The following is a 13575-nucleotide window of genomic DNA, read 5'->3' on the forward strand; positions in this document are numbered from 1 at the left end:
GCACAGATGTCACAGGAAGCCAAGGCAAGGGAATGCCTGAGACCAGGACGGGCAAACAATCACCTTCATCCTAGCCCCAGACCACCCTACCTGAGACAGAACAATACCCTCTTCCCCATATTCTGGCCAGCCCCTGGCTCCCCATTCTACTCTGGAGACTATTTACTTGGGATGGAAGATATAACAGGTGAGCAGGTAGAACTGAGATCCTCTTTGCCCCCACCCGCTTCATTTCCTATGGGACTCTCAATCCCTGATATTTGGCAGACCACTGGACCTTGCTCAACAGCTCAGGGTGATTTACTTTCTAACAGGACAGATTATCAGCATCGCAGGCCCTAATATTAGATACTCATTCTCATCTCTTCCTCTGATCCCTGCTGTGGAAAGGATCTATACCATACCACCGTATGGCCTGAGAGGACACAACATATTTGCAGCCAAATACATACTTGCATGAACAAACATACCTCTTCACAACCCAGTTTCCCTGCACCAGCATCGCCACCTGCTGGATGCAGCGCAGAACAGATGTTGAGTCCGTCCCTAAGCCCAGCAGGCTCATCAGGTTGGCAAATGGCATGACCTTTACTGAGACAAGAAGACAATGGGTTCCATAAAGCACCAGCAAAGAACCCTGGATCATGCACACTGCTCCCCAAAACGGAAACCCAAAGGAAAGGTTTTATGTCTATGGACCCTGATCGACCAACACAAGTTTATCAAGCCAAAAAGGAACCAGCCAGTACACCAAGAATGGGACTTGAACCCAGGTCTTATGGGCTCCCTCTCTCTGGGTCTTAGAACAGAAAGTTTCCAGCACCTTCGAAGGCTTCCTGTACAATCCCCAGGCTCCACATTCACCAACACTGAGCCAGGTAGGTTGACCTCCCAGCCCAGAGAGCTCAGGCTCTTCCAGGTCTTTTGGTTTTCAGGGCCCATGGAGACCAGTGTTAGGGACCCAAAAATCAGACAGACTATACTTGTCTTGATGACTCCTCAGGGACCCAGTGAGGAAAGAACAGAATTAGGAACTAGCGTAGGCAAGGAACAGGAAGGTGGGGAAGAACAACAAAATACAGGCATAACCTCCCAGGCTGTGGGAACAAGGATCAGAAAGAGGGTGGTGGGAATGTACGAACCATTCTTCATCAGTATCTTAATCTGATCTGCCAAAGGCAGAGTCCTCAGCTGGGCCATCGACAGGACATTGCTGGGAGCCATAGGTTTTTCTCTAAGGGGGAAATAACAGAAGCTTTCAGAAATATGCTGAGCCATGGGTGCCCTGACATTATATCACAGGTCATGCTGCATCAGAACCACAATTCAGGCACAGGGTACTCACTTCTCTTCCTCAATGTTTGGAGGCATTAACATCATCAAGTACTCACTGTGAATAGAAAATTCACAGAAGGTGAGAAATAACTCCAAGGATTTCCCCCTCCTCTCTTCCCTCCCACACCATAAAAACACAAGAGGGTTTGCCATCTAAGGCACAAGCTCAAGACCAAAGGTAAAATTTAACAACCAGACTACCCAAAACTGTGAGCCACCAAAGCTTCCCCATTCCATTGCCTGGTAAAAATCCATAGAGGCAAGAGTATGGAAAGAAGCTGCCCTCACAGGATATGTCTCCTAGAGATTCCACCATAGGAGGTAAGAGCTGGAACTTTTTTCCACATGTCAGTCTGACTGACTGCCTTTCTCACTACCTGCAGAGCAGGCATTCTCACCTTGGAGATTTGATGAGCTCTGTGTTCTCTGAGATCCCAGGGCCCTGGCACAGAAGATACTGGCGCTCATGCTCAGATCGGCTGTCCTGGGGAGCACAACAGACAGGCTAAGCCTTAACAAACCCCTGGAGAAGATCCAAGTTAAGACTTCCTGGCCCAGAATTTATTTTTTTAAGGAAGTGGGGTGGGGGATGAGGATACTGGATGAGGTCTGAGCCTGAGATGCTAAGAGACCATGAAAGAACTGTCAGACCTCCGTCTACACTAGAGGTCAACCAGGCATACACAACATGAAGAAAGGTCACTCCCCAAATCCACCTGTATTTTCCAGAAGGGGCATGACGGTACCTCCTCCCTTCCCACAACCCATACCTGAGTGGCCAGGAGGCCCAGGCAAAATTCTGAAGGTCCATTTCCTGCTCCACAGTCCCCCTAGTATGCAGCACCATGTCATTTACACATGAACACACATTCATCTGCCTTGCCACCATGCTGGAATTTCTGCCATAGGGCCTCACCAGCCTGATCTGGGGCTCTCTTCTGCTCCTTTCTTTTTTTGGAGGGGAGAAGGCAGGACAATTGAGGTTAAGTGACTTGCCCAAGGTCACACAGCTAGTTAGCATGTCAAGTGTCTGAGGCTGCATTTGAACTCAGGTCCTCCTGACTCCAGGGCCAGTGCTCTACTCACTGCGCCACCTAGCTGCCCCTCCGGGGCTCTCTTCTGGCCCAGTATTTGAGGAAAGCCTCACCACCATACTTTACTCTTACTTCCTACTCTTCAGACATCTCAGTCTCATGGGTGTATCTTTTCCTTGGCAACTCCTTCCCTTGCTCCTCTCCAATTCCGGAACCGGAGACCATGATCAAATCAATGATATCCTCATTCCTGGATAGTGTGCCAATCAACTCCCCCGAAGCCCCAACTACAGTCTCTGTAATTTTGCAGACAAAAGTGCCCCTCCCTGGCAACTAGTCCCCTGGGTGTGTTGTGTCCCCCCCGCCCCCGCATTAGAATGTAATCTTCAAGGTAGGGGAAATATTTGCTTTTGTATTTGTATCCCCAGTAAATGAATCCCCTGGCAAACATTTAAGAAAAGCGTTATCATTCACTCATTCTACTAACCCTGTCTCTTCAATGAAATATCTCATGCTCTAAAATCACTGTCTTCCCCCAGAGAAAAATGAATAATTTCTTGAGTTATACGTTAGGAGAAAGGCAATCTGATTAAACTAATTCACGTTACTGCATACATGGCTAAAAGAAGCCCTTAATACTGTTTCTACCTCTACTTCCTATCTATCTTTATTTAAATCTTTTAGTTAGTGGGAAATGCAGGCTTGGTTAATAACACATACATAAATCCCTCTTCTGCTTCCTCATGAAAAGTGGATCAAAACCTTGGTGGCCCACTTCTGAAAGGCTGACAACTATTGCTTTCTTCGATACAAGACAGCACCTAGATCACACCTCTTCTCTAAAATCACAGGATCACAGAATAAATGTGTGGTTTAGCCTCCTTAATTTTACAGATGAAAAGGCTGAGTGGCTAAGAGGGGTTAAGTAACTTTCCTAAGGTTAAAGTAGTAATGAGTGACAGAGCCAGGATTTGCACCCACTGCTCTGACACCAAATTCAGCCCTTCTTTCATTGCCCAGACATACTATGACTCCCATCCTAGAATCCTATGTAGGAGAACCCATCCTCAGAGAAGCTAAGTCACATCACAAATCAGTGACAGTTTTCTGACAGAGCATAATCCAAAGGACTGGACTAGAACTATGCCTTCACAGCTGGCCAGGTGAGCCCCAGACTCAGTTTTAATCCTAAGCTCTGGCCCCTTCCATGGAGCCCTCTGTTACCCAACCATCTGCACAGTCCTCACCCTCAGGCCATAGTAGTGTAGGTGCACCCATGGCTCTTCAGCATGCTTCTTCTGGAGAAATTCGTAAGACTGAACCCGCCGCTGGCGAGCCTGCTCTGACTCTGGTCGAGAGAAACGCACCTGTGATAGGGAAGGGAAGAGTGCATTGCAGAGGCTGTTAAGCCCTGGCACAAACCCCTCAGTGAGTTGTGCAGGCCCCCTCCCTGTCGCCCACTGCTTGCTTCTCCACTGACAAATATATGGCAGAACTTTCTTCTTCTTGCTGGGCTCCTATTAATATTACAATTCAAAGCCTATCTCTGCCTGGAAAATTTTACAACTAAGCCTACTCTCTCATCTGCCCCCACAGCCTACCTTTTCTCCTCAAAATATGTAGACATGAAGTCAACTTGATGATCTAATAGAAGACATCCCCTCCATTAGACCATGAATTTAAGGACAGAGGCAGTGTTGTGAAGGGGAAAAAGTCCATAGAACAGGTTCTGCTCCCAACTTGCCCAGGACTTGGGGAAATCAGTTTTTTCATCTCCACAAGGGGATTAAACTAGGTAAGTCCTAAGGTTCTACCACCCCTAGAAGTCCAAATCCTGTGAAAAGATATCTGCCTATACTTTAAATTACACCAACATGTGCCCAATAACAGCAACAGTCCTATTTCTATGGCACTCCAAAGTCACAAAACCTCCTCTGGTCCTCGTGACAGCCCTGTGAGGCAGGGAATACACCTAATATTATTCTCCTTTCAAATACATGAAAAGTGAAATTTAGAGAGAAGTGAACAGCTCAAAGTGACAAAGACCAATAAACATCTGTCACATGGCCCCTGCATGCCGGGAGCTCAGCACTGAACTGCAGACTGACCTTTCCTCTCACTCACTTTTATTTACCCTCAGGATTTCACCCATGTGGCAGACAGAGCACAGTACTGTTAGTCCCACCTTTCACAGCTGAAAATAACTTGATGTTAAACTACAGCAGGGGTTCTAGATAACCTGAGGTCCATGAACTTGGGTTAAAAAAAAATCCCGATAACTGTACTTTCAATATAATGGTTTGATAACTGTACTTCAATACAACTGTTTCCTCTGTTATTTCGATGAATTTTATTTAATATATTTAAAAACATTCTTCTGAGAAGGGGCCCACTGGCTTCATCAGACTGCCAGAAGAGTCCAGGACACAGAACAGGTTAAGAGGCCCTGATTTTTAAAAAGATCGAGGGATTCGCTTGCCCAGCAAGGTAGAAGTGAAGACAGAAGTCTTCTTCCAGCCCCAAATTCTTTCTGTTGGACTTCACTTTTTACAGACCCTCAACCCTCTCACTAATTCTGCTACCATCCCCTCCCACCTCCACCCTAGGAGTCCACAACAGTCTTATAGTTTTTCAGCAGCCCAGAGGCCTCAGATGTACCGTGATTTGCTTGATATCTTCTTCAGCTTCATCCTGAGAAGAGTCCCCAGCTGCAAAAAGAAGAATCATAGAATATCAGAGCTGGAAAGGATCTTAGAGAGCTGACTCAATCTTTCAAATACTCGTTACACGTCTACTACGGGCAAAGTGATGTCCTAGGCAATGTTACCATCATCCAATAAGGATTTCTGATACATTTCATTTAGAAGGGAAAAGACCTCTGCTATCAAAATTCTCATCAAATTCCTCTTCCTTTGCACAAAACCAGCTGGGAAATAAAGACGTAGCATGCTGAATTTTGCAGATGAAGAAACTGGGGACCAGAGAGGTCTGTGGTCAGAGTGAAAGTTATAGGCAGCACCAGGATCAGAACCCAGGCCCCTTGGCTCAGGTCAACGCTCTTGCCACGGGGTTATGATCCCTGGTAAGGAATCGGCCTGAACCTGGAGCAGGGGAGGCTAAGTGACAGGCCTAGATCCAAAGCAAACACTAATATTTCAATCTGTTTAGCACTTGAAGGTGTACAAAGCACTTTACAAATATCATCTCAGTGCATCCTCACAACCCTGGGAAGCAGGTGCTATTATCATCCCCATTTTACAGATGAAGAAACTGAGGTAGACAGGTTCAATGACTTGCCCAGGGTCACAGAACTAATGAGCGTCTGAGGCCCCATTTGAAATCAGGTCTTCTTGACTCCAGGTCCATACAAAGTCACTGCACCACTTAGCAAGACAGGTTAAAAACAAAAGCACAAATTAAATCATCAGCTCCTGAACAACCAAGAGCCACTGCAACATTATGTGGCTAGTTCTTCATTTTTTCCCTCCTGTTTTTCCCCAGTGACCTCTACCCCTCTCCCAAGCAAGTTCTTGATTCTCTCATGTGATGCTCAGGTCTCTAGGGCCCTCCAGCCCATCTTATGGAGGGGAGAAAGGGGTGCTCACCTTCATTGGCCGCCTCTCTTTCTCGGTGCTTGGCATCGGCTTTATCCAGGTAGGAGAAGCTGGGCCGCAGCTGCAGGATGCCGTGCAGAGGGGTCAAGTGAAGTTCGCCTGGCAGAGGAAGAGGGACTCTCCCAGGGCTCTCTAGGGACTGGCCTCTTCCCCAAACCCACTCCCAATTCAGTTCTAGGGAATCTCATACAGGACACAGAGAGCAAGCTCCCTGGACCAACTGAAGGCAAAGCAAAAGCCAATTTCCCAGGCTCCAATCCTTGGACCACTCCCTCCCTTGGAACTAACCTGTTCTGGATCCCCATCTTTTCCCCTGCTCAGTCAGGGAAGGGCTGAGATAAGAAAAGGGGTTCTCATACCAGGTCTGACCCTGACTTCTCAGAACAGCCTGTCTAAGGAGCAGGGATGGTCACCGGGATGGTATATGTGTAATCCACAAGCTGACTGGAGTCTGCTTGTGGGTGGGTTTAAAAAGCTGAGTCCTTAAGAGGACCACACAATCATAAGATGTTATAGCAGAAAGGACCCTGGAAGATCAGCTGGTTCCAACCCCTTCATTTATCTCTATTAGCACAGTGAAGCCCAGAGAAACAATTTAAAATCCTACACTTAGGGGCAAATATATGTTCTACATTCAAGGAGTCAATATAGAAAGAAGCTCCTGAGAATAATCAGACATATCCTGATAATATGTAGTTTTGAAAGAGATCTGAACTAGATACAAATCAAAAAGCTTTTATGGGACCTGATCAGATGGGTGAATTCCTTTGACTACAGGACAAAGACATCTTCCCTCCTTCCCCCACTCCCTGCCCAGGAAACAGCTCCCAACCCCAATCACCTTTTCTGTAGAGAGCGGCAGCATAGCGAGAGGTGTTGCTTGTGGTCTGTGAAGAGCAGAAGGTCTGTTTGTCCATCAACTTCCTAGAAATACAGCAGGAACCTATGGTTAAAGGATGGAAGATGGGAAAGGCAGGGAGGACAAGAACTTTCCTTGCTCAGGATAGGAGAATTCTCTATATGGCAGTAACCTGCCCCCTTCTCGATCCCTAGAGAATCCACTCTTGTGACCAAGCATAATAATTGCTGGCATTCATACAGTATTAAGGTTTGGGACCTTATATACATTCTCTCATTTGGTCCTCACAACAATCCTAGGGCGTAAGAAGACATCAGTGACTTCCCTGGGGTGACATAGCTAACACGAGTCAGAGGCAGGACTGAAAAATGAAATGCTGATTGGGTGAGCATTGTTCAGAGGGCAGGTGGTCCACCTCAAAGGGGCCTACGCTCAAAAAGTTTGGTCTGGAGGTTTGAAGGAACTCATGAAGCTTCAGAGCAGCTTCCTAGGAAACTCCTGGAGACAAGGGGGCAGGAGGCAATCCCATGAGGCAGCAAGAGGACCCACGTGGAATAGGTGCTCGTCTCATCTGTGCAGGTGCCATCCACATTGAGTGCTATCTGCTCCCCTTTGCTTCGGCAGTAGTTGGGATTCATAGTGTCAATAGCCATTTCGAGCTCCACCTGCAGGCAATCATCCCAGATTAAGAACATTCCCAATTAGGAATGGTTCGTAGAACTATGCCCAGAGGGCTATAAACCTGTGCATACCCTTTGACCCAGCAATACCATTACTAGGTCTATATCCCAGAGATTTAAAAAAAGGGAAAGGACCTACATGCACAAAGCTATGAACAGCAGCTCTTTTTGTAGTGTGAAAGAATTGTAAATTGAAGGGATTCCCCTCAATTGGGGAATGGCTGAACAAGTTGTGGTGCAGGATTGTGATGAAGTACTATTATGCTATAAGAAATGATGAGCAGGACTGCTGCAGAAAAACCTAGAAGGACTTCTATGAACGGATGCAAAGTGAAGCGAGCAGAACGAGGACAACACTATGCATAGTGACAGCAATACTGTAACAATGATCAACTGGCAGTGACTCAGCTATTCTCAACAATAAAATGATCCAAAACCATGAGAAGATTTATGATGAAAAATGCTCTCCGCCTCCACAGAAGGAATCGACTGAGCCTGAGTACAGATCAAAGCACGCTTTTTTTACTTCATTTTTCTTGACTTTTTTTGGTCTCTATTTTCTTTCCCAATATGGCTAACATGGAAATGTTTTGCATGACTGCACAGGTACAATCTATATTTCAAGGAAGGAAGAGGGGAGGGAGGGAAAGAATTTGGAACTCAAAATTTTTTTAAATGTATGTTAAAAATTGTCTTTACATGTAATTGGAAAAAAATGTAAATGGGATGGAAAAAATATTTTTTCCCATCTATATGGAATTAAAAGTCCTAATTTTTAAAAAGATGGCTCCAAGAGTGGCTGCATCATCTTTTGGGGAAGAGGATGAAGAGGGAGTTCCTTATTTTCACATGGTAAAAATGACATCTCAGACTGACTTTCCTACCAGTCCTTCCCAGCCTCAGGTTTTCTGTACTCCTGTTCCTTATCCTCAAAACCAGAAGACCTGAGCCCAACCTACAACTGCAGGACTGAACTTGTCCCCACCTGACCCTCAGCACACAAACATTCAGAGCCAGCATGGTCTCTGAGTCTTTGAAGGCACTAGAAAAAGGATTACAGCAAGTAGCTTCTATACACTTGCAGAGAGAGACCTCAGGCCCTTCAACAAGGGGTAAGACCATCTTGAAAGGTGTAATGGACAACATGAGCTGAGTGCACTTACCTACTAACCAATTTTTCTTAAACAGCTACAAAAGAGCTTGAGATCCAACCCCTTTACAGAAACTAGTCTCTTTAAAGTCAGCCATCTATTTGCCAAATCTAATGACTCCTTTCTCAGTCCTCTTTCTTGCTGTCTCTGCAACAAACACCAACCATTATACCTCCTTGAAATTCTGCCTCTCTTGATACCCAAAATGCTGCTGTAGAGCATCCTCTATTCATTTAATGTCCGCTTCTCTCCCTTGTCCTACCCCTAAACAACCAGCAGCACAGATTCTGTTAATCAGCTTACATATCTTCTTCTCCCAACTGGCTCTTCTTCCTAGCCTTCCTCCCTTTGAAAATGTCACGCTGCCAATCTCCCAATATTGACATCAGCTTTCCCTCCATTCTCTGGAACCCATGATCCTGTTCTCTTGCTTCTATTTCTACCTTCTGTCCTGTGCCTCCTCGCTGTTCTATTCCCACTGACACCTCCCTAGTTTAGTAACTCTTTACTATCTGCCTCCTTCAGACTCAGAACTGGTCTCTTCCATCACATTAACAAATTTAATTACATTATCTCCATGCTCAAAAATCTTGGCTCCCCGAAGGTACAGTCCAAACTCCTTAGCCTCTACACTTCAACTGGAATCTAGTTTTCAAGTTTTATGTCTGGTTACTTGCTAATACATAGACCTATGCTCCAACTAAACTGAATTATTCATCTTCCCATCTCTCAATTTCAATAATAATTGAAATAAATGATGATGATAGCTAACATTTACATAGTACCTAGGAACTGTGCTTTCAAGACTCCATTCAAATACTCTCTCCTTCCTGAAGCTTTCCTTGGTCTCCACCTTCCCAGAAGTAACTTCTTCATTTGATCTCCCATTCTGCCTTACGTTATACTCATTAGATAACTCTCTTCTTCGATTGTAAGCTCTTTTGAAGTTAGAGATCATGTTTTAATTATCTGTGTCCCCAAAGGACATAGCACAGTACCTGGTGCGTAAAATATTGCCCCACCCTCAGGTACCCTCTAAATTCAGCCTTCTCTTTTACCATCATTTATTTCCTTTCCCCAAGTGTCTGGTCCTTCCAATTCAATTCACATTTTCCAGTACAGCTGGGACTGGGCAGGAAGATGAAATAACCTTCTTGACAGAACCTAAGGAGTCCTTTGAGCTTCCATCATGGGAATTAACTCCTAGACACTCTACCCTTAGAAGCTAGGGATTCTTGCTAATGTGCTCCCTCCGTACTGCTGAAGGCAGGCTTCTACACTGGGAGTGCCTTTTCTTTCTCCCCTCAATCCTCTCCTCCCAAATCTGGACCGTCCCTCTACATCCAACTTTAGTTTCCACTCCCCTCTCCAATTTCCTCCCCACCTTCCCAAAATATAACCAAATGGTGTAATCCTACTTTTTGCTGCTTTGGTTTAATCTTGGCTGACAGGTGAGGGATGTCATCATAGGTCATCGAGGCTGGGCGGACAGGGTACTGTAGAAGGAAAGTACCAAACACTGAGCTACCTCTCCAGTTTTATTCCTTGTCACCCACCCCAACCCTCCCAGTCCCATAGCCACCACAATCCAGAATCTCAGCAGGGAAAGTTTAAAAAGTAAATTATATTATCTGGGAGGTCCTACTGGCCTATAACGTGACACAGAGAATTCTTTCATTGGTGAAAAGCCTTTTTTCTCTTCAACATCGTTTACTTTCTTCCAAACAATGGGTACATGTTTTCTGCATGACCAATGTATGAAACCTGGGTCCAGAGAACAGCTATTTATACCCTGGTGCCTTTGTTGCCGCTACTTAAATGACGGTAGAATCAAAACACTACCCTGATTCACAATGAAGACCATGAAGGGAAATGAAAGGGCACAAATCAGGTGGCACAAAATAAAGCAACCCGGAAGACCTCCCAACTTTTCTTAACAAGAGGGGTCTAGTTCTGGGGAAAAAAAACACTAGGCTAGATATCAAGAGACCCGGGTTGTCACCATGACAATGCTATGAACCAGCTCTATGACACTTGGGTACAACAATCTCTCTGGGTCTATTTTTTTATTCGCCAAATGTGGATACCAACCCTACCTACCTCATAAAATTATTGTGAGGATGAAGTGGACCAATGAATCAAAGTAGATGCAATAATTCAAAGAAATAACTAACACTACTTTCAGTTCACTGCTTCGTTTCTCCAGTCTGGACGAGGTCTCACAACGCCTACAGTCTGATAAACACACTACCCTACGTGGAACCAAAGGCAGAAGCCATTCTAGGACGACCAAAGCCCAGGAGAAGGAAACAAGAGTTATTTCCTAAAACTTCACTTCCTGAATCCACGGCTTACAGCCATCCCAAATGATAGGCTGAGCACTGGGAATCGAGAAGGGGAGAAGAGTAAAAGGAATAGAAGAGACAGTTAAGAAGTGGCTTCCGGAAGGGGAAGAAGAGTAAAAGGAACAGAAGAGACAGTTAAGCAGCGGCTTCCGGAAGGGGAATCCAGCACCACCTCCGCCCAAATCTTACACCTTCTGTGTGCAGCTACCTCTCAACCACCATACTTGAGCACTGATGCCGGCCCATCTCAAGCAAAGAGAATGAGGTCTTGAGTTCTAACTCAAGCTCTGCCGCTGACCTGGGAGGCAAGCCCAAAGGCTCAATTTTCTTTTATAAAATGAGAAAACAACATTAGCCCAGCCACCCCCACACACAAACAAAAGGCCTAAGATTTCAAAGCACCGTGTGCTCTGAATAGGATAAAAATTCATCTGATCATATTTTTAAGGCAACATTGTATGGATTTCTTCCTCCCTGTAATTTTCAAAATTTCAATTCCTGTAATTACCTGAAATAGGTAGAGCTTCTCTGCAAGGCTTTTGGCCAAGTATACATCAATCTGAAGAGAGAAAGACAATAAAAGTCTTTACCAATCAAAGGCACTCAGAGACCAAACAAATGCATAAGATGGTGACAGAGGGTTCACTTCCCACAAGAAGGGAGGGATACTCCATGCACTACGCCCAATTTACCTCCTGTACGACTGGATCATTTTCTTCATTGGCCATACTAGGATGGGCAAACAAAAGCCAGTCCTTCTGAGGGCACAAACTGAAAAAGAGGGAAATTGTTTAGCTTTAGGCAGAACTCAAGTACTCCTTCCTACTCACTCAGATCTGACCAAATCAATGAATGAGTATGAAATTCTGCTATGTGTCAGAACTGTGCTGGGCGGGGTAGGGTGGTAGGAAGAGATACCACAATACTATTTTTGCCCTTAAATATCTTACATGCTAGCTAAGGAGACAATAATTAGCCAATAAGCACTGAATAATCCTTTACTATGTCCCAGGAACAAAAATGAAACAGTCCTTACTCTTAAGAAGCTTACATTCTTTCAAGGGAAACCACATGTATGTATGTTAAATAAATACAAAATACATACAAGGTAAACACAAACTAGCAGGGAAGGGAGGAGTAACATGGATAGGGAAAGGCCTTTATGTAAGAGGTAGCTCCTGAGCTGAGCTTTAAAGGAACTAAGGCTGCTAAGAGGTGAGATGAGGAATAAGTGCATTCTGGGTACAGAGGACATACTATGCAAAGGTACAAAGCTAGGAGACAGGGTGTCACGTGTGAGTCAACAGGAATGGAGACAAGAGATGGAATACTGTGCATGAAGAATACACCATACAGCTAGAGAGGTAGGCTGGATCTAAACTGTAAACAGAGGGCTTTAATTCCATTTCATCCTAAAGGTGATTGAGAGGTACAGGAATTTCTCGAACAGGAAAGACACATATATTAAATCTGTGCTTTAGGAAGACTACTTTGGTAGATTAAAAAGGTCCCTTGCACATCAAAATATTCACAAGCAGCACTTTTTATAGTAGCAAAACGACTAGATGTAGAGGCTTAGTAAGTAGAGAATGGCTAAGCAGTGGGAAGAGAAATGTCATGAGATATAACTGTGCCATAAGAAATGATGAATGTGGGGTGGCTGGTTGGAGCAGTGGATAGAGCACTGGCCCTGGAGTCAGGAGACCTGAGTTCAAATTCGATCTCAGATGCCTGACACTTACTAGCCCTGTGACCCTGAGCAAGTCACTTAACCCCAACTGCCTGGAAATGACAAATGTGAAGAATTCAGAAGAATAGGAAGTTTATATGAATTGATGCAAGGTGAAGAAAGCAGAACCAGGAAAATAACATGCATTATGACTACAATATAAATGGAAATAATAAAACAAAGCTAAATGCTGCATAAACATAACAACCAAAGAAAAATGCCTATGTTGTCAGATGTGTATCTTTTGTTTAGTTTTGCTAAATTGCTTCTTTCCCCTTTCTTTTTTATTTTTACAAACTCACAGGTGGTGGTGGCATGGGAAATAGGGGGCCATATTTGAAAATGAAATTAATGCAAAAAAAAAACCACCAACCAATCCAAAGATATGAACATTTTTAAAAAGAAGACAATCACTTCGACAGTTGCACTGAGGATGGATTGGAAAGTAGACAAGATATACATATGTAAAAACTTTCCACCTATCCTTCAAGGCCCAGCTCAAATGCTTAATCTTCTCCTTGAAGTCTTCTCTGATTCTTTCCTAGCTGGAAATTATCTCTTCATCTGATGTTATAGAGCACTGAACTCCCTAAAATGTACTTGTCCTAGTTTAATATTTCCATTGAAGCCCTGTTCTAATGCCTTGTTATGTCATAAACACCATCCTGAGTTTTCAAAGGCCTTGGCTCCTAAGCACAAACTCTGGAAGACCGTACCACATTGGACAGGTTGTGAGGGCAGATGCAGTCATGTGATAAAAAGGCTAGCTACCCTTTGATGCAAAGAGCCCACTGCTAGGCATGAGAGCCCAAGGACACCAAAGACACA

At 44.5% G+C, this 13575-nt stretch overlaps 1 protein-coding gene across 2 annotated transcripts in view; it reads right to left on the minus strand.

Moving 5' to 3' along the window:
* POLR3E (RNA polymerase III subunit E) overlaps nt 1-13575 on the minus strand; it is a 29603-nt gene that overhangs the window by 11672 nt on the left and 4356 nt on the right. Inside the window, exons 3-14 of one of the 2 annotated variants that reach the window (XM_036741459.1) lie at nt 11711-11789; nt 11527-11577; nt 10092-10169; nt 7392-7507; nt 6825-6907; nt 5975-6082; nt 5028-5077; nt 3617-3736; nt 1734-1819; nt 1346-1390; nt 1143-1234; nt 471-591 (exon numbers count right to left, since the gene is read on the minus strand). In XM_036741459.1, the coding sequence (XP_036597354.1) occupies nt 471-591; nt 1143-1234; nt 1346-1390; nt 1734-1819; nt 3617-3736; nt 5028-5077; nt 5975-6082; nt 6825-6907; nt 7392-7507; nt 10092-10169; nt 11527-11577; nt 11711-11746 (986 nt within the window). In that variant the 5' untranslated portion in view covers nt 11747-11789. Of the gene's footprint in view, nt 1-470; nt 592-1142; nt 1235-1345; nt 1391-1733; nt 1820-3616; nt 3737-5027; nt 5078-5974; nt 6083-6824; nt 6908-7391; nt 7508-10091; nt 10170-11526; nt 11578-11710; nt 11790-13575 lie in introns of those variants that run through there. The other variant, XM_036741460.1, reaches the window with a different exon arrangement.

Source organism: Trichosurus vulpecula, chromosome 1, assembly GCF_011100635.1.
Source record: "Trichosurus vulpecula isolate mTriVul1 chromosome 1, mTriVul1.pri, whole genome shotgun sequence".
Taxonomy (NCBI): domain Eukaryota; kingdom Metazoa; phylum Chordata; class Mammalia; order Diprotodontia; family Phalangeridae; genus Trichosurus; species Trichosurus vulpecula.